This window comes from Nyctereutes procyonoides, unplaced genomic scaffold, assembly GCF_905146905.1.
Source record: "Nyctereutes procyonoides isolate TBG_1078 unplaced genomic scaffold, NYPRO_anot_genome, whole genome shotgun sequence".
NCBI lineage: Eukaryota > Metazoa > Chordata > Mammalia > Carnivora > Canidae > Nyctereutes > Nyctereutes procyonoides.
Genome location: NW_026575034.1, coordinates 23126303 through 23153795, shown reverse-complemented (window position 1 = coordinate 23153795; position 27493 = coordinate 23126303). Strand labels below are relative to the sequence as shown.

Sequence of the window (27493 nt, the reverse complement as noted above, 5' to 3'; positions counted from 1 at the left end):
ATGGTGCCTTCTAATGACACACAATTCCATCCCAATTTCTTTCTCTTGCTGGGAATTCCAGGGCTGGAAGACATGCATATGTGGATTGGTTTTCCATTTTGTGTTATATATCTGACAGCCTTATTGGGAAATCTTACAATTCTTTTTGTGATTCAGACTGATCATAGTCTCTATCATCCTATGTTCTACTTTTTGGCCATTCTCTCCTCTGTTGACATGGGCCTATCCACATCCACTATCCCCAAGATGGTTGGCATTTTCTGGTTCAACTTGAGAGAAATCACTTTTGAGGGCTGCCTCATTCAGATGTTCTTCATCCACTTATGTACTGGCATGGAGTCGGCTGTGCTCGTGGCCATCGCCTATGATCGCTACGTGGCCATCTTTAACCCTCTTCGGTACACACTGGTGTTGACAAACAAGGTGGTATCCATTATAGCATTGATCATCCTTCTGAGATCCCTAGCTATCCCTAGCAATCCCCTTTGTTCTGCTCATCTTAAGATAACCTTTCTGTGGACACCAAATCATCTACCACGCTTACTGTGAGCACATGGGCATTGCCCGCCTGTCCTGTGCCAGCATAAAGGTAAACATCATCTATGGCTTATGTGCTATCTCTATTTTGGTGTTTGACATCATAGCCATTATCATCTCCTATGTCTATACCCTCCATGCTGTCTTTTGTCTCCCTTCCAGGGATGTCCAAATGAAGGCACCCAGCACTTGTAGCTCCCATGCGTATGTAATGTTGGCTTTCTACACTCCAGCATTTTTCTCCTTCATGACCCACCGATTTGGCCAAAATGTTCCTCAATACTTCCACATTCTTCTTGCCAACTTTTATATCATCATCCCACCTGCTCTCAACCCTGTAATTTATGAGGTCAGAACTAGGCAGATAAGAGAAAAAGTAACTAGAATTTTAACATATAAACTATGAAGTTTGGACTTCAGAAATTAAGAGGCTCTAGTATGAGAAAATGGAACTTATTCTCTACTCTCAAAATTGCCACAGTACAATGTTTGGGGAAGATGGTATCCTATGTACAGATTTATAAAGTCTTTCATCCATCTTAGAAAATGTCAGCCAAAAGAAACAATAATAAATACTTAATATAAGCATAGTTTCAACCACATATCACAAATGCCAGAAATTGTGATAAATAAAATAGCATTTACATGAAAAAATTCCATGAAGTTGATAAAAATTTAAAAATAATAACAAAAATAGACATATATTATGAGCCAGCCACTGCTTTCAAGACTTTGTGTTAATTCTTTAAATTCTTACAACTACAATAAGTAGTTTCTATTTTTTTTTTCCCTTTCTATAGCTGAGGGAGGGATCCCTGGGTGGCGCAGCAGTTTGGCGCCTGCCTTTGGCCCAGGGCGCGATCCTGGAGACCCAGGATCGAGTCCCACGTCAGGCTCCCGGTGCATGGAGCCTGCTTCTCCCTCTGCCTATGTCTCTGCCTCTCTCTTTCTGTGTGTGTGACTATCATAAATAAAAAAAAAATTATAGCTGAGGGAACTGAAGCAATAATAATATTACATATTAACATTATTTTAGAGTAAGTACTATTTTCAAAGTTGAAATAGAAACTCTCATTTCTCAGATGAGTAAACTACACACACAACATGAGCATATAAAAAAGACTATGGACAAAAACAAGTAAGTAAATTTTACATGTAAGTAGGGATAAGATACTATTAGTAAGAAAAATGAACTCTTTATATAAGGTATTGATGGGAAGATGCACTCCACAATCTCTTATGACTTAAGAATCATTGAACTCTATGAAACAAGAGGTAATATGGCTACTAATAATGGCATCTAATATTTCTTGACCCTTTATAATGTTCTAGGAACTACATTTGGTTCTTGGGTAGTTCACATTTTATAATGAGTTAAGTGGAGATCCAGAAGTTAAGTAATTTTTACAACTATTATGTAACAGGATTTTAAATGAGTTATTTAGTTTCAGGACACTTTCCTTACCTGCTTTGCTATAATTTAATATAGAAACAGACTGTGAAATAGGTGCTCAAAGGTTAAGAAAACATGTAGGTGTCAACATATTATTATGTAGCTTAAAATGGAATTATATAACACAGTGAGCATGAATATTCAGAAATGAGAATGAAAGATGACATACATAGTATATATATATATATATATATATATATATATACTTTGAATATGAAGATACTATAATTAAAATAGAGGAAATTAATAGATATAAAAGATGGACATGAAAATGAATGACATAAAAATTAGCACGCCTAAGAGACAAATACAAAAAGAATTCTCAGTTCCCTGGAAGCAGGTATGAACCCAGATGCTTCAGAAAGCTTGACTCAAGCTCCCCAGATACTCAGTCCCTGAAGGGATTTACCAATGATGTCCTTCCCACGGGAGCTACATCCTCTGCATAAAGTCTTCTTGAGAGATCCTGGGCAGAAAGGCCAGACTGACACTGCAGGAGAAGGCATAACATTTTCCCTGAGAAGGTAGCCCAAGTTATATTTTCATACTTATGGGAGGTCTCCCATGAAAAAGTTGAGATGGGCGGGGCAGCTCAGCATAGTGAACACTGAGGAGAGTTTTGGAAAGTTGCATCAAGTAGTGCCACTTACAGATATATCACAGATGGAAGTCCTTTTTTTTTTTTTCAGCTACCCCACAGAGAAGGAGCACACAGGAAGGAGCACTTCCCTACAGATGTTAGCCTGGGTGAGTGATCAGAGGCCAGAACCATGGAAACCAAAGTGGTAGTGAGGATAATGACCTTTGCGCTCTGAGCTGCAAAATTCATTCTACTTGTGAATTAACCAGTGTTTAGGTTTTGTAAAGATGAGTGTTTTTCAGTTTGAGTGATAAAAAACGAAGCATTTGAGATAGAGTCCTGTTTTGTTCCAGTTGAATCAAATCCAACCTATGTATTCTGTGTTTCAGAATGAAATTAAAGTAATTTACATATTTATCTCAGGAAGGAAGTTTAATGGAATTCGATAAAGGAGTCTTAAAAGTCTTACCATTTGTCCCCTAACTAAATGAGCAATGCTTGCCTGGAATATTATGAAGATGCTTTAAAACATATCTCCTAATCTAATTTGATTAAGTTTTTAATTTTTGACTTAGCCTGAATGGTGAGGACTCAGTTTTCACGGTCCTTTCTATGGACTATGTTTAAAGTATTAGTAAGCTAATAGTGTTTTTTTCACTTTGTGTTGTTTTTAGAAAATCAAATATTAACATCAAGAATCACATCTATGGATAACAATGACAAATTATTCTACCTAATGGTGCTAAGGTTATAGCATCAAGACATTTTGTTAGGCACCATATATACAGCCTCTTATTGTATTAGCACTAGATCTATTTGAAGTTTATACAATGATTATCTCAACCTCTACAGATAAGTAAAATAAAGCTCAAGGAATGACTTTCTAAAGGTTATTAGTATGTGAGAGAGTGAAGGAAGACAATGCCTCTACCTAGGTTGAAAGAGAGCATCACTGAACACCAACCTAACTGATTCTTAATCAGTCACAATAGGAAGGTGGGTTCTGATAGGGATAGAAAGATGAATTTGACACTGAGCGGACATCAGTTGGCAAAAACAGTCTAGGAGGGTCTGTGTGCTGGTCAGGGTCTGAAACAATGTAAATCATGAGACTTTCAAATAAATCCACACCTTTACAACTTTTGAGAAAGGGTAGGCATGGGACACACTGGTTCATCTGTCAGGCAAATGTCTATAAATAGACAGTGAATGTCGGAAGTACTCTGTGGAGAAATTTTGGCATTAAGCCTACCTAGTCTCAATAATCTAATGATGTATTGTTGGTGTCAAATATTTTTAACCCTGAATTAGACTGAAATGAATGTAATGAAAATATTGAAATAAGTTACTAATCCCTAATGGTGGCAAAATCATAGATATTAAGGAGAAGACTGACTTTGTTAACAGAGAATCTTTCACCATGAACCTCACATTTATGATTCTCTTTAATTAAACTTCAAAACCATTGAAATTTCCTTTTACATGCCTGTAATGCCTGTGTTTCAACTGGGATGTACTTATCAGATGGTATCATCAACACAACAGCAAATGAAGATAAAATAGTCCTACAGAATGTCAAGTCATACCTTCTATGTTTTAATTACAACAACTTTTCCTAGGTAAAAATAGCTCCCTGAAATTCACTAACTTTTCCTTTGTGTACTCCCCCAAAACTCAACATATTTCCATTGCTCTAGTTGCTAAAACCACTGAAATCCTCAGACTTTTCTTTCCTTCTAATCTGACCTCTACCTGGCCCTGGGATCACTCTAGACCCCCACCAATTCTAGATCATTTAATTTGTGGTCTAAACTGTCAAACTCTTTCTTCTTATACTTGAAGAACACATATATTGTTTTTATTTTAGGATCTGACTGCTAAACACTACAGGAAATGAGACAGGAAGAAAAAAACATGAATATTTAATAATTAGACAATTATTTCTATAATTTTGTGGGTCTATAGGCTTTATATAACTGCAAAATTCTGAATAGAAGTTTTTTTATTTTTAATTTATAATTAATCCCTACTTCTATATTTACCTTAGCAGTGGTATTAAATTTGCCCAGGGTAAATTTAATAATAGGGAGACAGACACATAATTCAATTTCTAATCATACAACAAATGTTTGTGAGTTATGTAAGACAAACACCTTGGACTCTTTTCACTTTAGCTTTGTTTGCCTATAAATCTGATATGATAACAGCTACCTCAGAGATACGTTTTGAAATTTGAGTGAGAATATTTATAAAGCATTGAGTATTGGCGTTTGGTAAATATTTTTTTCTTTGCTTGACCTTTTGGTAACATAAAGTCAGTCAAATAAAGGAGAATAATATCTATGTATGTATCTGAATTATCTATGTATGTATCTGAATTAGAGAAAAAATATATTTCAAAGACCATCTCAATTGGTATATTCTCGGTTGATTATGCCTCTGGATTCCTAAAATAAATTATGAATTTTAATAATGGAGTAATTTGAAATTTGGTTGAAGATGTTGAGGATGTTTGGGAAATTTCAATGGAACATAAAAATACCTTACTAACTGCAAAACAAATAATAAATTTAAGAAAGCTCAGAGAGAAGAGTAAAACACATCCTAGGATACACTGCTAGCATGCTGTGTGGTTGTGTACTTCCCCTCAAATTTGTCATTATCCAGAGTGATTTTGGTCAGTGAACCTGTTGCACATAATCATAAAGAAAATACCACAGTTAGCATTTGACTTAAAAGCTGATGAGTGTGAATAAAAACGAAAATATCAGGAATAAAAGCTAAATGCTATTTGAAACAAAAATTATTACAGAATATTTAAACTTAACATAGATTATTTATTATACATTATGCTCCTTGAGTGGGATTTTGAAATATTTTACATTTGGGGAATTTTTAGAGAGGTAAATATTCTGTGTTTAAAATAAGCTCCCAAACTGAATATTTTATTAAAGCAAATGATACTGTACTTTATAAAACATTAAAGATGACACTTATTTCAACTAGATTTATATATTATACCATTTCAATGGAGCATTTCAAACATTTACAAACTAAGCAGAGATGCATAATGTTCTCAGTATTCAGTGTCAACAACTGTAAACATTCTATTTTCTCCAGCCTTGGATTTGATTTTTTTAAGTAAAATTTGCATTCTGTTAAAATATAAAAATATCTGTACAGTTTTGGAAAGTGTATGTATCTATAAATCCTATACCTCTATAAAAATATAAATTTTTCTATCATCTCAAAAAGTCCTTTTGTGTTCCTTCCTTGTGTGACCCCTTTCAAACTCTGGGCAACCACTAAATAGATAATTTCAGTATCCATTTTTGTTAAATATTTAATTTTAAGTAATCTCTACACCCAAGTTGGTGCTTGAACTCACAACCATGAGATCAGGAGTCACAAGCTCTACCAACTGAGACAGCCATGTGCTGAAGTTCCCATTTTCTTTGTATGGTCTAGATCTTCATATAAATGAAGTTATTTAATTAGTACTCTTTAGTAATTAGTAGCAGTTGATATTTCACTATAATGATATAGATTCATCTACATTGTCACACATATAGTCAATTCATTTTTATTGCTGAGTAGAATTTCATTGTATAAGTATTTCAAAATTTATTTGTCTGTTCACTATTGATGCTACCAAGATTCTTGTACAAGTCTTTGTGTGGACACATACTTTTACTCATCTTGAGAAGGCTCCTAGGAGTTCAGTTTTTACTGGTTATTTGCTAGCTGTAAGCAGTGTCATATGCTCTTAACACAAATCCTTTTACAGAAATAAGAGGTTGTGACTGTTTTTTCCCTGGCTTTGACCTCTAAATTCATGTTCTTAAGAGTAAGTTTTAAAATTTAATAGCATTTAAGAGGCTATATTTTTATGGTTATTGCTTTTTGTGTTCTAAGAAACCATCACTTTCCATTAGGTTGCAAAGATATTCTCCTTCCTTTGACTTCATACATGTTAGAATTTGAGTTGCTTTTTTTTATTTCAACATCTATGTCTATTTTAGAAATGTAATTAATATTTGATTTTGTTGTGAAGCTAGAATCAAGATTCTTTTTTTGTTTTCCATAAGTATATTTAGTTGCACCATTATTGTTGGTAGGAACAACTCTCCTATCTACACTGAATTACTACATTGGTCACTTTATAAAATTTACCTGATGATGGAAATTATGTCTATTCTGTTCTTTCTATTATGCTGTATTTATCTATTTGTCCATCTTTGTGCAATTAGCACACTTCCTTGAACTTCTTAAAGTCTGAAGTCTACTATAAGTACCTCTGTCTTGTTATTCTTTTTCCAAAGAATTTAGGATAACTTATAATTATTTTAGAAAAAGCTTAAATTTCTTGGTATTAATTGAAGCTGTTTTAAAGTTATTGATCAAGTTAGGAAGAACTGACATCTTAATATATTTCAGTTTTCCAGACCATGGACATGTTGTATGTTTTAAAATGTCTTTTAAAATTTTAAGTGCTTATTGTTAAGTACTCCATGCTTTAGATGCCATTATAAATGGTATGTGAATTTTCACAAAATTTTAATTTAAAATTTTAATTTCTTTTTTTTTTTTTTTTAAATTTTTTTTTTTTAATTTTTATTTATTTATTTATGATAGTCACACAGAGAGAGAGAGAGGCAGAGACGCAGGCAGAGGGAGAAGCAGGCTCCATGCACCGGAAGCCCGATGTGGGATTCGATCCCGGGTCTCCAGGATCGCGCCCTGGGCCAAAGGCAGGCGCCAAACCGCTGCGCCACCCAGGGATCCCTAAAATTTTAATTTCTAATTGTATGCTGGAAGTCTACAGAAAAGTATTGATTCTTGTATCTGATTAATTGGTAAGCTAAATAATTAGTTCTAAATTATTGATTTTTTAAAAAAATTATTTATTTATTTATGAGAGACACAGAGAGTCAGAGACACAGGCTGAGGAAGAAGCAGGCTCCTTGAGGGGAGCCTAATGTGGGACTCGATCCTGGGTCTCTGGGGCCACGCCCTGAGCCAAAAGCAAGATACTCAACCGCTGAGTCACCCAGGCATCCCTAAATTTATTGATTTTTATGTAAGTGTTCATATCACTTATGAATAAGAAAGTTTACTTCCTTCATTCCAATTTTAATGTCTTCTTATTTACTTTTTCTTGATATATTGACTTTGTTGGAACCTCCAGTAAAATATTAAATATAATTGATGGTAGTTGATATGCTTACTTTATTCTCAACCCCAGAAACAAACCTTTCTGTGTTTCACCACTCACTATATGGGTTTTTCATATTCCTTTCACTAAATTGAACAAGTTTTATTTTTCTCCTACTTTGCTAAAAGTTTATCTTAAAAATATCACATCTAGATTCCGAATTTAATGAATATTTTTTACATGTACTACAATTATCTCTCTTTTTGTATTGTTTATGTGGTGAATTTTTTGATGGTAAAAGTAGAAAACACTACTAATAAGTTCATTACAGCCTAAATGCACAGTTTTATGAAAATATAAATACAGTCTTATTAAGGCAAGTAAAGGGAAAGGTAACACCTAACAAAGAGGGCACTATGATAGACAAATAAGCCTTGTAAGTAGATATCTTCTTGATCATCATATCAAAAGTTTCTTCTCATTCCAATTCCTCATTCTTTTTTTCCATAGCATTTTTGTAGAGTTTTCTCTTACATATCCACTCAACTAAGTCACCAAGTTGATTTGAAAATGTAATACAAATTTTGGTTACTGAAAGGGTTTTCAGTTGATAATAGTAAATACAGATGAGATTTTCACAAAAGAATGAGATAAAGATGATCATGGATCACTACAACACACTACCGCCAGAAAAGACTATTTTTAACTTTCACAGTCTCCATGGAATATTACATGGAATAGTCAATAATTTAAATTTAAAGGCCAATTATCCTTACATTCTTTCCCATTATGTTTGTAAGTGTCTAGTTGGTGTACCATTATATATTTACAATCACCATATATATTCCCTTGTGTCTCCCCAGAAATACTGAAGAAGACCATAGAGTATTTTCCAAGAGTTCTCAGCAGGATGTCTTCTGTCAATGACAGTGCCTCATATCCCTCTGCCTTCCTTCTGTTGGGTATACCTGGTTTGGAAGCTTTCCATATATGGATTGCTTTCCCTTTCTTTGTTGTTTATCTGATAGCACTTGTGGGGAATGTCACAATCCTGTTTGTGATTAAGACTGATCAGAGTCTTCATCAACCCATGTTCTATTTTCTGGCTCTCCTCTCCTTTATTGACCTAGGCCTCTCCACTTCTACCATCCCCAAGATGCTAGCTATATTCTGGCTCAACTTCAGGGAGATAAGATTTGAAGGCTGCCTCATCCAGATGTTCTTTATCCATACCTATACTGGTATGGAATCTGTCGTACTGCTGGCCATGGCAATTGACCGCTTTGTTGCTATCTGTTATCCACTGAGATACACCACTATTCTCACCAACAGAGTGGTAGCCATCATGGTCTCCTTTGTAGTGGGGAGGCCAGTCCTCCTTGTCATCCCCTTCTGCCCTCTTCTCAAACGATTGCCCTTTTGTGGACACTACATTATTCCTCACACCTACTGTGAACACATGGGAATCGCCCGTCTTGCCTGTGCTAATATAAGGGTCAACATCATCTATGGTTTATTTACCATTGCTGCCCTGATTTTTGACTTGATCCTTATTGCCCTTTCCTATGTTCAGATCCTACGAGCTGTTTTCCGTCTTCCTTCGAGGGATGCCAGAGTCAAAGCACTTAGTACATGTGGTTCACATGTCTGTGTCATCCTAGCCTTCTACACACCAGCATTTTTCTCTTTTATGACACACCGATTTGGCAGAAATATTCCTCGCTACATTCACATCCTCTTGGCCAATCTGTACGTGGTTGTTCCCCCTTGCTTAAATCCAGTCATTTATGGGGTCAGGACAAAGCAAATTCGGGACCGAGTTGTGAAAATATTTGTAAAGAAAGAGTGATCCAAATGTGTTCAAAAATCAATCAATTCTTTTAGGCTGACCTTCATTCAACCTGTATATCTCTCAAGGTGCCCCAAACTGGAATCATGTAAGGGCCACTTTGGCATCACTTCAGTCTTTATTAGTGTCTCCTAAATTCACACTTCATCATGCCTTTATGTAATTTGCACTTTTTCAATAGATTACATACTGCTTTTTCTCATTGAAGGTGAAAGAAGACTGTGGGGCTTCGTAAAGAATGTAACAAAATTCTCAAATGTGTGTAAATATGCCAGCAGTGAAATTTATGTACAGATAAATGTACAGATTTATGTACAGTTTAAAAAAAGATTCTGGTGGCATAAAATTCTTCAGTTTTTCAAAATATTGATGCACCAATATTTTGGAATCTGTTCTTCAATTACCTATTTATCTGCCAATATTACTTTTATTTAGGTGATATTTCTTAATTTCACTCAGAGGGTTATGGCAGTCTGCATGCTATTTATCACTCAACTGAGTCTCTGAAAGAGTTAAACTCATTCTATGTTGCCAACTCTACAAAACCAGAAGAAAGCATTCATGAAAACAAAATTATTTATCAAATTCCTTCATAAACTCAGTTGCAAAAAGTATTAAGAATTATGTAAATTGAGTTTAATGATAAATAACATAATCCTATATTATGGCCAAGTAGCACTTACCTAACAAATGCAGGGGAAATTTTAATTTGAAAAATAAATTAATGCTTTTCAACATATTTTCAAACAAAGGTAATTATATACAATGTTAATAAATGCAGAAAAAAATTTGACAAAATCCATCATGAATTCCTGATAAAAATTTCAGAAAATGAGAAAGAGAAGGAAACTCACCAGTAGGATAAGGAAAACCTCTGGAAATTGATAGATTACATCATAATGAAGAAAGACTATTTTCTCTCTATTATCAAAAATATTCAAGGCTCTCTGTTCTTAAAATGTCTACTTGCTTTTGTCCTGGAGGTTCCAGCCAATGTAGTAAGGTCAGTTAAAGGAAATAAAAATCATTGATGTTAGAAAGAAATTTACTATTGATATGGTGTTTCCATGTAGAAAAATCTTACATAACATACTAAAAGCTGCTAGAACTAATCTGTGGGTTTAGAGGATACCAGATTACTATACAAACATTTAAATTTCTTATTCTAATGACATTCTGTTAGAAAATTATATAAAAATATTATTTGCAATAGCCTCAAGATAGAATATTTAGGGACACATTTTATTTTTTTAAAAAAGTAAGACTTTCAGAAAGAAAACAAAAAACAATGGTGAGAACATATATAAAAGGAGCGATATACACAATTGTCATGTATCCAAGCCTTGGTATTGTGAATATTTCTATTCTCTCCAAGCTGATATTTAGATTTAATCATATTCCAATTTAATTTCCAGCAGGCTTTCTCTTGTAGAAATTGAAAAACTGTTTCAAAAATATATGTGGAAATGTAAGGTAACTAACCAAACAACTTTGAAAAAATGTTAACAAAGTTGGAGGATTTAATAAAGACAGTATGCATAAAGTAGTGGCATAAAGAAATGCAAATTAATCAACAAACTAGTATAGGAAGCCTAAAAGAGATCCACACATATAGTCTTAATTGATTTTCAATAAAATGCTAAGGTAGGGGATCCCTGGGTGGCTCAGAGGTTTAGCGCCTGCCTTTGGCCCGGGGCGTGATCCTGGAGTCCCGGGATCAAGTCCCACATCCGGCTTCCTGCATGGAGCCTGCTTCTCCCTCTGCCTGTGTCTCTGCCTCTCTCTTTCTCTCTCTCTCTCTGTGTCTCTCATGAATAAATAAATAAAATCTTTAAAAAAAATAAATAAAATGCTAAGGTAATTCAATATAGAATGGATAGATTTTGGAACAATTGGGTGATCATATGCAAAAGTATGCCCCTCAATCTATACCTTCCATCCTATACAAAAATAAGTATGGATCATAAATCTAAACGTAAAACCTAAAATTAAAAATCTTCTAGGAGACATTATATTAAAGATTAATAATCAGATATATTTTTTAAATTATTGAGCTGCATTTCATAAAATTTAAGAGCTTCTGTTCTTCCAAAGTTTAATTAAGAGAATAAAAACACAAGTTGCAGAGTTCAAGAAAATCTAGCAAATTAATTATATGATAGTGCACTTGCATTTAGTATACACAAGGTAGTTTTAAAATTAGATAAAAAGATGGGCACCTGGATGGTTCAGCCAGTAAATGTCTGTCTACAGCTCAGGTCAGGTCATGATGCCAGGGTCCTGGGATAGAGGCCTGCATCTGGCTCCCTACTAGGCGGGAAGTCTTCTTCTCCCTCTCCCTCTGCTGCTCCCCCCCTGCTTTTTGCATTCTCTGTCTCAATCTCTCTCTCTCTCTCAAATAAATAAATCTTTTTAAAAAATAGAATAAAATTAGATAAAAAAACCTAACCATTCAGTATTAGTGGACAAACTATTTTAATAAAAATAAAAAAATAAAATGAAAATTATATACAGATTGAAAATCAGTGCATAAAACATCTCAGTGCCATTAATAATCAGGAAATGTAATTAAAGTCTCAGTGACATACAACACACTATTATGAAGTCCAAAAATATTATGATGACTTTAATATGTGTTGACTCTATTTTGAGGGACCTATTCCTGAGCTCTCTATTCTGTTCCATTGATCTGTTTATTCTGTTGTCTATATTATACAGATTTATACTAAGTCTTTAGGTCAGGTAGTATAACCTCCAACTTCGTTCTTTTCCTTCAATGTTGCATTGGCTATTCTGGAAATCTTTTTCCTCTTCATATAAACTGTAATCAATTTTCCAATAATCACAAGTAACTTCCTGAGATTTTGACTGGGATTATAATAAATCTATACATCAAGTTGGGAAGATCTAACATCTTGACAATATTGTCATCCTACTATGAACATGTACTACTCCTCTTTTTATTTCTTTGATCCTTCCCTTTACAGAGTTTTACAGGTTTTCTCATATAGATATTGTACATATGTTTTAAGATTTACACCTAAGCATTTTTTACTTGCTATTGTAAATTGTATTATGTTTTTAATTTTAAATTCCACTTTTTCATTGTTGGTATTTAGGAAAGTAATTGACATTTTTAGAGGTTTTAATTTTAATTCAAGTATTGTTAACATATAGTATTATATTAGTTATAGGTGTAAAAATATGGTGATTCAACAATTCTATACATTACTCAGTGCTCATCATGATAAGTGCACTCCTTAATCCCCATCACCTATTTTATCCATCACTCCACCCACTTCCCCTCTGGTAACCATCTATTTGTTCTCTACAGTTATGAATGTATTTCTTGGTTTGTTTCTCTTTCTCTTTTCCCCCCTTTGTTTGCTTGTTTCACTTCTTAAATTCCACATATGAGTGGTATTTGTCTTTCTCTGACTGACTTACTTAACATTATACTCTCTATCTCCATCCATGTGTAGCAAATAGCAAAATCTCATTTTTTTATGGCTGAATGATATGTGATTGTATATATACTGCATCTTCTTTATCCATTCATCTTTATCCATTCATCCATAGAAAGTTTGGCTGGTTTCATAATTTGGCTATTGCAAATAATCCTGCAATAATCCTAAAGATGAATATATTCTTTGGAATTAGTGTTTTGTATTATTTGCAGTGCTACCACTGGATATTTTTAGTACTATTTTTAACTTTTTGAGGAACCTCCATACTGTTTTCCATAGTTACCACAGTTCATGGCAAACGCAACAGTTTGCATTCCCACCAATAATGTACTAGTGTCCCTTTTTCTCTACATCCTCGCCAATACCTGTTGTTTCTTGTGTTGTTGATTTTAGCCATTATGACAGATGTGGGGTGATATCTCATCATAGTTTTGATGTACATTTTCCTTTTACAAGTCATGATGAACATATTTCCAAGTGTCTGTTGCCCATCTCTGGAAAATTGTCTATTCATGTCTTCTGCCCATTTTTAATTGGATTATTTGGTTTTTGGGTGTTGAATTGTATAAGTTCTTTATAAACTCTTGATACAGATACTTTGTCAGCTATGTCATTTGCAAATATCTTCTCCCATTCAGTAGATTGTCTTTCAGTTTTGTTGATTGTTTTCCTTTGCTTCTGATTTTGATATAGTCCCAATGGTTTATTTTTGCTTTTATTATCCTCTTTGGCTTAGGAGACATATTTAGAAAAACATTGCTTTTGCTGATGTCAGAGAAATTATTGCCTGTGCTCTCTTCTAGGAATTTTATGGTTTAGGTCTTTAATGCATTTTGAATTTATTTTTGTTTATGGTAATAAAGTAAATCCAGTTTCATTCCTTTGCATGTAGTTGTCCAATTTTCCCAACACCATTTATTGAAAATATTTTTCCCCATCATATATTTTTCCCTCCCATACTGAAGATTAATTGACCAATTAATCACTGGTTTGTTTCTGGGCTTCTGATGATCTATGTGTCTATTTTTCTGATAATTCCACCCTGTTTTGAGTATTACAGTTTGTAGTTTAATATTATTATCTAGAATTATGATATCTCCAGCTGTATTTTTCTTTTACAGGATTGTCTTGGCTATTCAGGGTCTTTTGTAGTTCCACATAAATTTTAAAATTATTTGTTCTGGTTCTTTGAAAAATGTTGGTATTTTGATAGGGATTGCATAAAATCTGTAGATTGCTTTGGGTATTGTGGACATTTAAAGAATATTTGTTCTTCCAATCATAAGCATAGTTAATTTTCCATTTGTTTGCATCATCTTCAATTTCTTTCATCGGTGTTTTACGGTTTTCAGAGTATAAAGTTTTCACCTACTTGATTATGTTTATTTCTACGTATTTTATTATTTTTGTTGGAATTATAAATGGGATTGCATTCTTAATTTCTCTATCTGATGCTTCATTCTTGGCTTGTAGAAATGGAATGGATTTCTGTCCGTTGATATTTTAACCTGCAATTTTAGAATTCATTTATCAGTTCTAGCAGGTTATTATTGTGTGTGTGTGTGTGTGTGTGTGTGTGTGTGTAGTCTTTAGATTTTCCTCTAAGAGTATCATGTCATCTTCAAATAGTGAAAAATTGAGTTCTTTATTACCAATTTGGATGTCTTTCATTCTTTTATGTTATCTGATTGTTGTGGCCAGGACTTCCAGTACTATATTGAATGAAAGTGGTGATAGTGGACATCCTTGCCTTGTTCTTGATATTAGGGGGAAGTCTCTTATTGAGTATGATGCTGGATATGGGTTTTCCATATAAGGCCTTTATTATGTTGAGGTAAGTTCCCTCCAAACTTACTTTGTTGAGGGTTTTTATTGTGAATGAATGTTGTACTCCGTCAAAAGCTTTTTCTGCATCTGCTGAAATGATCATATGGTTTTTGTCCTTTCTCTTATTGATGTAACATATCACATTGATTGATTTGTGAACATTGAACTATTCTTGCATCCTGGGGATAAATCCCACTGGATCATGATGGATGATTTATTTTTATAATGTTGTTACTTTCAGTTTGCTAATATTTTATTGAGAATTTTTGCATCTATGTTCATCAGAGATATTAGCCTGTAGTTATCTTTCTTGTGATGTCTTTATCTGATTCTGGTATCATGGCGATATCAACCTCATAGATTGAATTTAGAAGTTCTTCGAATTTTTTGGAATAGTTGAGAATAGGTGTTAATTTTTCTGTAAGTGATTAGGAGAATTTTCCTGAGAAGCCATTTGGTCCTGGACTTTTATTTGTTGGGAATGTTTTTTTTTTATTATTTAAGCTCGTTACTGGTAATCAGTCTATTCAAATTTTCTATTTCTTCCTACTTCCGTTTTTGTAGGTTATATATTTCTAGGAATTTATCAATTTCTTCTTGGTTGTCTAATTGGTTGGCATATAGTTTTTCATAATATTCTTTTACAATCATTTGTATTCTATAATGTTGGTTGTTATTTCACCTCTTTAATTTGTAATGTTTATTTGATTCTTTTCTCTCTCTTTCTAAAAATAAGTCTGGCTAGAGATTTATAAATTTTGGTGATCTTCTCAAAGAAATAACTCCTGGTTTCATTGACCTGTTCTATTGTTTTATTTTGTTTTGTTTTTAGTTTCTATGTTACTTATTTCTACTCTAATCTTTATCATTTCCATCCTTTTGCTGGCTTTGTGTTTTACTTTTTCTTCTTTTTCTAGCTCCTACTGGTGTAAGGTTAGATTTCTTATGTAAGATTTTTCTTGCCTCTTGATGTAGGCCTGTATTGCTCTAAACATCACGTTTAGAACTGCTTTTGCTGAATCCCAAAGATTTTGGATAGTTGTGTTTTCATTTTTGTTTGTTTCAATGTACTTTTTGATTTCCTCTTTGATTTCTTCAATCACCCATTCTTTGTTTAGTAGCATGTTGTTTAACCTCCATGTATTTGTGATCTTTCCAAATTTTTTTCTGGTGGTTGAATTCTAGTTTCATAACATTGTGCTCAGAAAAGGTGCATGGTATGATCAATATTCTTAGATTTGTTGAGGCTTGTGCTGTTGCCTAATATATAATCTATTCTGGAGAATATTCCATGTGTGCTTGAAAAGAATGTGCATTCTGTTATTTTAGCATGGGATATTTTGAATGTATCTGCTAAATCTATCTGGTTCAGTGTGACATTCAAAACCACTGTTTCCTTGTTGGTTTTCTGTTTAGATGATCTGTCCATGGATGTATATGGGATGTTAAAGTGCCCTATTATTATTGTGTTGCTATCAATTATATACCTTATATTTGTTTTTAACTCCTTTTTTTGTTTTTGTTTTTGTTTTTTGTTTTTAACTTCTTTAAGTATTTGAATGCTCCCATATTGGTACTTAAATATTTATAATTATTATATCTCCTTGTTGGATAGTCCCATGAATAATTGCATAGTGTCCCTCTTTGTATCTTGTTACAATCTTTGTTTTAGAGTCTCTTTTTTTTTCTGAGATAAGTTATTGCTGCTCTGGCTTTTATTTTCATATTCATTTGAATGATAAATGCTTTTCTATCCTTTCACTTTCAATCTGCATGTGTCTTCAGGTCTGAAATGAGTCCCTTATAGGTAGCATATCGATGGGTTTTGGACTTTTTTTTTATCCATTCCACCACCTTATGTCCTTTAATTGGAGTATTTAGCTCATTTACACTCAAAATAATTATTGATAGGTGTGTTTTTATTTGACATATTATTTTCTTGTTTTTTTTTTTTTTTTTTTTTTAGTTCTTCTCTGTTCCTTTCTTCCCTTGCTGTCTTCTCTCACAATAAATTGGCTTTCTTTAGTGATATGTTTAGATTCCTTTCTCTTTATTTTTTGTCTATCTATTATTGGTTTTTTATTTGTTGGTACCATTTGGTTTGTATATAACATCTTCTGTATATAGCAGTCTATATTAAGTTGATGGTAGCTCTAGTTTCAACCCATTCTTATTCCTCTCCTCCCTACATTTTAGGGATATAGTGTCATACTTTATATCTTTTTACTTTGTGAATACATTGAATGATTTTTACGAATATACTTATTTTTATTGCTTTTGTGCTTCCTACTTTCCTTACTCTCACTTACAGTTTTCCCACTCAAAGAGTCCCCTGTAACATTTCTTGTAGGGCTCATTTAGTGATCATGGATTCCTTTAACTTTTGTTTGTCTGGGAAACTCTATTATCTCTTATTCTATTCTGCATGAAACCTTTGCGAGATAGAGTATTCTTGGCCATAGATTTTTTTTTTCTTTTCAGCGCTTTGAATATATTATGCCACTCTCTCTGGACTGCAAAATTTCTGCTGAAAAATAAGCTAAGAGACTAATGGGGTTTCCCTTATATATAACTGCTTTCTTTTCTTTTGCTGCTTTTTAAATTGTCTCTTTGTCACTACTTTTTGCCATCTTTAATTGCTATGTGTCTTGATGTGGACCTTTTTGGGTTGATTTTATTTGGTGATCTCTGTGCCTCCTGGATATGGATTTCTGTTTTCTTCCCCAGATTCAGGACGTGTTCAGCTATTATTTCTTCAAATAAATTTTCCAATTCCTTTTTTCTTCCTCTTCTCCTTCTAGGATTCATATAATGTAAATATTATTATGCTTTATAGTGCCTCCGAATTCCCTAAGTCTTTTCTCCTTTTGCAATTTTTTTCCTTTCACCTGCTCAGCTTGATTAATTCCATTTCTCTGTCATCCAAGTCACTGATTTGTTCTTGCTTTGTTTAGTTTATTTATTCCATCTGGTGAGTTTTAAATTTCACTTCTTGAATACTTCATCTCTGATTGGTTCTTTTTTTTTATCTCATTGTTAAGGGTTTCGCTGATGTCCTCTATTCTTTTCTCAAGTCCACTATCTTTATGATCATGACTTTAAATTCTTTATCAGGGGCACCTGAGTGGCTCAGTGGTTGAGCATCTGCCTTTGGCCCAGGTTGAGATACTGGGATTGAGTTCTGCAGGACTCTGCCTATGTCTCCCTCTGCCCATGTCTCTGCCTCTCTCTTTGTGTCTCTCATGAATAAATAAATGAAACATTTAAAAAATAAATAAATAAAATTAATTAATTAATTTTCTATTAGGTATACTACTTATCTACATCTTGCTTAAGTGTCTTGCTGTGATTTTGTCCTGTTCTTTCATTTGATATACATTTCTATGTCTCTTCATTTTGTTTAACTCAGTGTCTGTTTCTCTGTGTTAGGAAAGACAGTTGTATCTCCTGCACTTGAAAGTAATTGCCTTATGATGAAGAGGTCCTGTAGTGCCCTACCATGCAGTGCCTCTGTTCACTGGAACCTGGCACTTCAAGGGTATCTTTTATGTGTGATGTGTATGCCCTGCTCTTGTGGCTGAGCCACTTTTTCCTTTAGTCCAGTCATCTGCAATGGCCTTTTGTGGGCAGTGTTTGGTTCCTGTGGTGTTACTGGGCCAGTATAAGGATACCTTGGGCTTGGTTGACTCAGACTAGTTGCACAAAACTGAAGGGTGCTTTCCTTGTGTTGTCCCCTGAGAACCTTTTTTTGGTGGGTGGGGCCTGAAGTCAGATCAGTTGTCTTCTTCCAGCCCACTGCTGGATTTCTATCTAACTAGTGCGTATGGTTATCTTTCCCACTTTCCAGAACAGGACTGACTTTGGACTGGTGCTGACACTGTAGTGGCTGCATGCACTGCCTGTCCTGTGGTATCCCTTTCTATAGCCTCTTGCCAAGAGAGTATTGGAAAAGGAAGATCTGTTCAAGTACAGTACAGTGGGGCAGCTATACCACCCAGATTGGAGGAGGGTGTCCAGAGGGTGGAAATACAGCATGGAGTGGGGGGACATAGCAGTGCTAGCAAGTTAGGTAAGGAGTCCACAGGTTGCCATGTGTTTATCCTGAGAGGGGAAATGGCTTCTGGCAGTTTCTCTGTTCCTGGAGGACTTCCCCAGTGATTTCTGTCCCTCCAGGACACATTCTGAGATTAGTAAATAACTCTCCTGTATGCTCCAAGCACCTTTCAAACTGTTGCTTCTATGCTGTATCTCCTTGGGCTGTTTGTTATGCTGTCTCTTTAAGGGCAAGGACTCAGTGTCTTCTCATCCTCCAAGCTCTCCCAGAACTTAGCACACTGATTTTTTTTAAAAAATTCATAGTTTAAGTCCTGCTAGTTTTAAGAAGCTGGTGTTCTGGTACTCCTATGGTGATTCATCTTCCCCATGTGGGCTCCCTGGTGTGACCGTCTGCTTTCCTCTCCTCCAGGCCTACAGCATCTCTCCTTGTTGTGGACAGTTCCACAAGTCTGTTTAGTTCCTGATTGCATTTCTACACTGTCTACCCTCTGAGGTGTGTCTAAACCTCTTCTCTACGTGTAGTTGTGGAGTTTCTTCTGCCAGTTTTCAGGTCATTTTATGGCTTATTTACACTGATGTGAGTGTTTTCTAGTTGAATCTTGGATGAGTGAGCTTAGGGTCCTCCTACTCCACCATCTTCCCTGGAAGTCTGGAAAGTAACTGACTTTTGCATATTAACCTTGTATCCTGCAACATTGTTGTAATTGCTTATTACCGCTAAATAATTTTACCTATGAAAATTGTAGGCATATATTCACAGAAAGTTTTATGCACAAATACTCAGAGCTACTTCATTCACAATACCCAAAAGCTGGAATCAACTCACATATTTATCAATAATGACTTTATGGACAAACTCAGGCTTATTTACATAAATATTATACCCTAACGTTATAAGGGAATAAGCTGATGATATATATCACATGTGGATAAATATTAAAATAATGTGTTTAGTGAAAAAAGAATATACCAGAAGAAAAGAGGCATGGTGTATAATTACATCTATATAAAATTAAAACAAAAGCCCCAACCTAATCTATAGACACAGGCTGTCATTACTTGGGAAAACAGAATGGACTTCAGGAGAAGACAATAAGTATGTATTTCATAGGCACATGAGGAAATTTAAAGTAATAAAAGATATGTTTATTATCTTGGGAATTCTTTCACAGTTGAATACATATGACAACATATCTTAAATTGTATATTTTAACTATATTTACTATATGTCAGACATCAATAAGGTTGTTAAAACATATCCCCAATGACTGCCATTCTTACTCATAACATAAGCCAAATATATTAGCATTACCTGGGTGTTCTACATATGGGGTTGAGATATCCTTGAACTATTTCTTCTACTATTCTCTCCTTTACATTTTCCTTTTACTCTGAAGCTATATTGGCTTTCTCATTTCTTTCAGATTTGAAGGAGAGTGCAAAATGCAATGCTTTTGTCTATTTCTTCTCCTTAAAGTACTCTTAGAGTTTGTCTTGTTAAATCTGTTGTCTCCAAATACTTTCTCATGTACCATCTATTAAATGCTACTTTTCTGACAACCCTAAATAGAAATATATCTTCCACTGCATACACAACATCTCTTCATTCTCCTTTCTTTATTTTTTCCACAGCATTTCTCTTCAATTGTTCTACTATATTTATACTTAAAACTTTATATTATAAACAGAGTCTAGTTTTACTAAAATGCAACAAGTCCACCATAGCCAGCGTCTCCAACAGATTAAAACTAAAATCTGGACAAATTATAAAACAGTTACCATAGAATTATATAAAGTTAGCAGATCAAACAAGTTAAAATTGAAGTCAAATTTTGAAGAAATGACTTATAGCATATAGGTTCTCAAGAAAATTTTCCCTATATTTGTTTCCTCCACTTATTAGAGAACAAGCATCCCACAGAGACATAGCAGGTTTTACAGGGAACAAAATTACAAAATAAACCTCATTGTTTTCTGGTCAGAGGATCAAGAGAAAGGTGTCTGTGGGCTGAAGAGAAAGAGGAGGATCCTCCTGATTTATTCTTTGTTTTTCTACTAGGCCCAACTGAAAGTTGTATCCTTTTCATAGAAAAGTACAATCAGCTGAAACTCCAAGAAAAGGTTTACCTTTCTGGCCAGTAAGAAGGAAGGAAGGAAGGAAGGAAGGAAGGAAGGAAGGAAGGAAGGAAAGAAAAATAAGGAAAGCAGGAAAAGGAATGCCTGGGTGGCTCAGCGGTTAAGTGTCTGTCTTTGGCTCAGGTGGTGATCCTGGAGTCCCGGGATTGAGTCCCACATTGGGCTCCCTGCATGGAGCCTGCTTCTTCCTGTGCCTGTGTCTCTGCCTCTCTCTGTGTGTGTGTGTGTGTGTGTGTCATGAATAAATAAAATAAAATCTTTAAAAAAGCAAAGCAAAAAAAAGAGGAGGGAGGGACAGAGGAAAGGAAGGGAGGGAGGGAAAGAAGGAGGAGAGAAGGAAGAGAGGGGAAAGGAAAGAAAAAAGAGAAGGCTGATACTGGAGAATGTATGTGAAATTCCTATCATTATCTTCCCTTTCTTCTTTCTTTCTATCTCTTTCTTTGTTTCTCTCCCTCTCTTCCTTCCTTCCTTTCTTCCTTCTTCCCTCCCTCTCTTCCTTTCTTCCTTTTTTCATTTCTTCCTTCCTTCTTTCCTTTCTTCTTTCCCCAAGGGCAGTACGTGTTTTGATGGAAGGGTGATACATGCAGCTACAACTCTTTCAGAAATGCTGCCTTTTTGATCATGGAAATGTGAGAGGTGTCCCTTTATAACTGCAGAATATTAAAAGAATCCTGGAGAGAAGAGAAATGGATAAGTAGCTCTTTAAATTCTGTATATGAACTGACACAAACCATGAGCTTACTCCTGAACTGCACATGCATAGGACAGACCCAACAGAACACACAAAGGCACTGAGAACTGAACTACAGTATAAACCATCTCCAAATCTCCGGATGAGTAACACAAATATTGGACAGACAAAAGGCACTTATTAGAACCACGACAGGAGGCAAAGTGGACTTGTAGCCTGAATATAACCAAATTGATTTCCTGGTAAAGCAAAACAAAATGAAGGAAAACAAAATCAACTCCCTATAAAGAGTTTTAAAAGATCCATATTCAAAATGTCCAGAATAAATTTTTTCAAAAATTGTTAAACATATGAAAAACCAGAAAACATGTGACTATCAAGGAAAAGAATAATCCACAGATCCCAATCTCAATATCACTCAGTGTTGGAATTATTATACAAAGACTCTAAAGCAGTTATTACAACTCTAAATTCTGACTTAAAAGCAAACACTGTTAAAATATGTAAAAGAGAGGTCCTCAGCAGAGAAAATAGAAAGTATTAAAAAAGAACAAAGCCATGATTTTACAAGTAAAAGTCTTAACATCTGAAATTCATCAGATGAACCCAAAAGCAGAATGAAGATGAGGAAAGCATAAACTTGAAAACAGATTAGGAAAAAATGATTCAATCTGAAGAATAGAGAAAAAAATAAAATCATGAACAGAGCATCAGGGATGTGGAGCACATTTAAAAATCTCTAATATTCATGTCACTGGGAACCCAGAAGGAAAAGAAAAAAATATTGGACAAGAAATATATTTAACAAAAAAATGGGAAATCATTTTCAAACTTGTTAAAGACATAAATTTACAGATTTTAAGATTCCCAAAACAAGTAAATTTGATGAAAATCATACATATAGAAAAAACATGGAATTGATAAAAACCAAAGATAATGAAAATTTATTGCAGAGTCAGAAATATATGTCATATTATATATAGATGAATAATAATTTGAATGACTGTAATTCCTCAAAAGAAGCTGAAACGTCAGAAAACAGTAGAACGATATTTTTAAAATGCTGAAATTTACTTTCTAAAAAATCAGTTACCCCAGAATTCTATATACAGAGAAAATATATTTCAGGAATATAGATGAAATAAAGGCTTTGCTAGATGGGGGAAATCTGAGAGAATCCATCACCAGCAAACATTCTTAAAATGAAAACCTAAAATGAGATCCATTTGAAAGGAAATTATACAAGTGAGAAAATTAGACCAGTAGTAAAGGAAGAGCAACAGAATTTATAATAATTTGGCTAAACATGAAACACACTTGCTTCAGTTGTTTAAGATAACTTTTAAATAGCCCTTGTGGGGTTTTCAGGCATGTGGAGTATATATGACAACTGCAGCATGTAAGGAAGTACAGGATCCTATAACGGTAGGGTTCATTTAGATTTCACTTGAAGTGGTAAATATTAACTTGAAGTCAATTGTGAATGGTTAGGTATGTATACTGCAATCTGTAGATGGGTAGTTTTCAGTTATTTTTGCTCTCAATAATACATTTGACAATTTCCAGAGGCACTATTGGTTGTTACTAGTATCTAGCAGCCACAGACCATAAAAACTGCTAAACATCCTGCAGTACACAGGACAACCTTCATATCAAAGTATTATCTGGCTGAAAATAGTAATCATGCTCAAACTGGAAAACCATGTTCTGGAGCAATCCCTAAAAAATATAATAATTATAGCCAAAAACTAATAGATACATTAAAACTCAATACTAAAACTATTCAAATCCAAAAGTAGGCAGTGAGGGAAGGGGATGAAGATGAATAAAAAACAGGAAATACACATCAAAATGGTAAACTTAAATCAACCATATCACTAGTTACATTAAATGAAAATGGTCTAAACACACCAATTTAAGATAGAGATAGAAATAAAATAAAAGAACAAAATCCAAACTATATTTGTGTACACAAACATACTTTAAATATAAATACATATGTAAGTTAAAAAGATGGGAAATATATTCCATGCAGATAGTTTTTAAAAGAGGCTGAAGCAGCTATATTAATATAAGACAAAGTAGAATTCAGAAAAGGAATATTGTCAAAGATAAAGACGGGTATTATATAAAGAAAAAAGAATCCTCCAAGAAGACATAACCATACTAAGTGCATACGCACTTAAGTGTAGAGCTTCAAATTACATGAAGAGAAACTGATGGAATGAAAGAACATATAGTCAAACGTACTATTGTATTTGGAGAATTTCAGATTCTTATTTTAGTATCCAATAATACAAAGAGAAAATCAGCAATCAAAAAGTGTGGGATATGACTAAAAAAACTGACTAAAATTTATGATATTAAACAGTATTAGAAAAGGCTATATGATAGTGAGTATACATTAATTACTTTCATTTAGCACCTTTTTTTATTGGTTACAAATTCCACTAAGGGAAGTAATTCTGCTTCTTTTGTTTACTGTCATGTTTTCTATGCCCATATAAATGCTAGGCACATTACAGATGCTTGCTAGATAAGGAGTGAATAGATAATGCAAAATCAGTCATCATTTTATTTTATTTGCTCATTTCAGGAATAAGAGTTCTGATTGAAAGTTTCCACAAGTTTGAAAGATACACAATGTTTGCACTAGCAATGGGAATGACTCACTTTACAATCCATATTCATTCTCTATATATTAACTATAACTTCCACTTACAGAATAGTAAGTGGAAGAATTAAGCTTCTAATACTTGGTCTTACTGAAGCTAGAATAGAATCCAAAAAAAAAAAAAAAATTTGTACCAAAGAATTATAGGAAGATGAGAATAAGTGGAAAAGTAGGACCCAGAATTCTCAGTTGATTTTAGTCATAAATAATTGTAGAACACATTCTCGGATGTGTCTGGTCCTTACTCCATAGATGATAGGGTTCAGCATAGGAGGTACCAACAAGTATATGTTGGCCAGCAGGGTGTGGGTGTGCAGTGGTATATGCTTACTAAAACGGTGGGTGAGGAAGGAGAAAAGAGCAGGGATGTAGAAGGTGAGGATGACACACACATGAGACCCACAAGTGCTGAGAGTTTTCAACCTGGCATCATTAGAAGGGAGATTAAATACGGTACGAAGTATTTGTACATAGGACAGAGAGATACATGTCACATCAGTCCCAACAATTAAGATGATGACAGCCAAACTATAAAGACTATTGATGGAAATGTCAGCACAAGCCAATTTCACCACAGCCATGTGCTCACAGTATGTGTGGGGAACTACATTGGACTGACAATATGGCCATCTCCTCACCAGGAAGGGATGTGGTGTCATTAGTACTAATCCACGTAGAAGTGCCACCATGCCAACATGAGCCACCACAGAATTTGTAAGAATGGATGAGTGTCTCAGTGGGTTGCAGATTGCCACATACCGGTCAAGTGCCATGGCCACAAGAAGCCCTGACTCCACCCCAGAAAAAGCATGGATGAAAAACATCTGAGTGAGGCAGGCATGGAAGCTGATTTCATGATCACTGAACCAGAATATACCCAACATCTTGGGAAGAGTGGAGGTTGACAAGGTGAGGTCTGTAATGGCTAACATGGAAAGAAAATAGAACATGGGTTCATGGAGGGCAGTCTCAGTTTTGATGATGAAAAGGATGAATATGTTTCCTAGGAGAGCAACAATATACATTGAGCAAAAAGGGATGGATATCCAAATGTGCAAGTCTTCTAGACCGGGTATGCCCATCAGGAAGAAGGTACTAGGATTGGTGAATGTAGTGGAGTTAAAGTCAACCATGGTGATTCTGGCTACCTGAAGATATATTCTTGCTTTCTTTCCCTCCTTTGTCCCTGGAGTAGTCAAATGCACATACGCTCGGATAAATATACGGTAGAATTACTTAGTGAAAAAATACAACTGTGCAAATTTATTCAAATTTTTAGTCCTCCTTGATGAGCTTCTCTGAAATTACAAGTATTGCATTACTCACTGCAAGTTATTAATCTCACTAAGAACCAGCTAGAGTAGAGAGTGCCTTCTAAGGCTCAGAAGCTCTACAGTACTCTGCTTAATGTTAAGTATTCTCTTTCTGTCTGTGATACCAGGCTGAGCAAAAGTTTTGATAAATAAATCAGATTCTTCACATTAACAAGCCAATGGAGGGAACCTATAACATTGTCCTCAGTGAAAAGTACCTCTCCAAAATAATTATGGTCTTGGAAACGTTTTGCCTGAGGTCAATTCTAAATAGAGATTTTTGAAAGCAAGACCTGAAGGAATAATAAGCTTTCCAAACTTAACAATGCTTTGAATGACAATACTTTTGAAATTTGCTGCCCTGAGGAGTTTTTGGCAATAAAAGAACCAGCATCTGAGCACTTAAATGTATAATAGCTTTAAAAGCAGCAACAAAGTCATTGACATACCCAAAAAAGTACGTTCTCTGGATTTTCTAGGATTCCTGGGGAAATGTGACTTAGACAGATTGTCCGTGTTTTCATGGTAATTCATATTACACATATATATGAATTATATATACTATATACATATATAATATGTATATATAATTTCCCCAAAAGGATGACCATTAAATTTGTTTAAAACAATTCCCAGGGAGAGGAAGTTACTAAAGAACACAGCCTCTTTTTAGTATTATTGAAGTGTAGTTGATATACAATTTTTTATTAGTTTCAAGTAGGCAACATAGTGATTACACAATTTCATACATTATTCATTAAGTTATTAAATCTTTCTCCTTATCAGATTTATACTGAAGTGCTAACTAAGGTACACGAGCTTCTTACCACACCAAAGAAATCAGAATACACTTGGGAAAGAAGGACTGATGAGCTCTAAATCAATCAAACAACATCAACATTTGAAAGTAGTAACAGTGGCTACCTTCTTGTACCATAACATGTTACCACACAAAATGCAAATGTCATTTCTAGTGCTCCAATTCCTGATTTGTATAAAGTCTAGTGATGCTGATATTACTCTCAATTTATGAAAGAAGAAACGTTTTTTTTAAAGATTTTATTTACTTATTCATGATAGACATAGAGAGAGAGAGACAGAGACACAGGCAGAGGGAGAAGCAGGCTCCATACAGGGAGCCCGACGCGGGACACGATCCCGGGACTCCAGGATCGTGCCCTGGGCCAAGGGCAGGCGCTAAACCGCCGAGCCACCCAGGGATCCCCCTGAAAGAAGAGACTTATACTTTACATAAGCTAACTATTCCTCCAAAGTCACACAATTAGCATGTTATCAAGGAAAACACACTGTAGTTTCATTTCAAAACTTCATCTTGGGGCGCCTGGGTGTGGTTCAGTGGTTGAGCATCTGCCTTTGACTCAGGTCATGATCCTGGGATTGAGTCCCACATAGGACTCCCCGCAGGAAGCCTGCTTCTCCCTCTGCCTCTCTCTGTGTCTCTCATGAATAAATAAATGAAGTCTTATAAAAGAAAAAAAAAAAAACAATACTTCACCTTTGTTCCAGTACAATATGCAATAAAAACAAAGGGAAAGCTCATGATAAAGGTTTTCACCAATTTTATCATAAATGAACCTCACAGCATAAAGAGAGACAATAAAGACATAAATTCTTATTTCTTTGTTTTATAACTATGGTTTATAGATTGACTAATATGGCTTATATAAAATCCATAAAATAATACTAAACTTTCTATTACAATATCTGTTAATGCCAGATGTTCACTGTGAAATC

The 27493-nt window shown here is 34.5% G+C and overlaps 2 protein-coding genes and 1 pseudogene across 2 annotated transcripts; 2 read left to right on the top strand and 1 right to left on the bottom strand.

Annotated features, from left to right (window-relative positions):
- Nucleotides 1-943, top strand: LOC129505011 (olfactory receptor 52E1-like; annotated as a pseudogene).
- Nucleotides 944-8629: 7686 nt separating this feature from the next.
- Nucleotides 8630-9574, top strand: LOC129504984 (olfactory receptor 52E4-like). Its single transcript, XM_055317903.1, has one exon. It carries the CDS (start codon nt 8636-8638, stop codon nt 9572-9574), a length of 939 nt encoding a protein of 312 aa, XP_055173878.1. The 5' UTR covers nt 8630-8635.
- Nucleotides 9575-24610: 15036 nt separating this feature from the next.
- Nucleotides 24611-25558, bottom strand: LOC129504993 (olfactory receptor 52E4-like). Its single transcript, XM_055317916.1, has one exon. The coding sequence runs from the start codon at nt 25556-25558 to the stop codon at nt 24611-24613; it is 948 nt and encodes a 315-aa protein (XP_055173891.1).
- Between the last annotated feature and the right edge of the window lie 1935 nt (nt 25559-27493).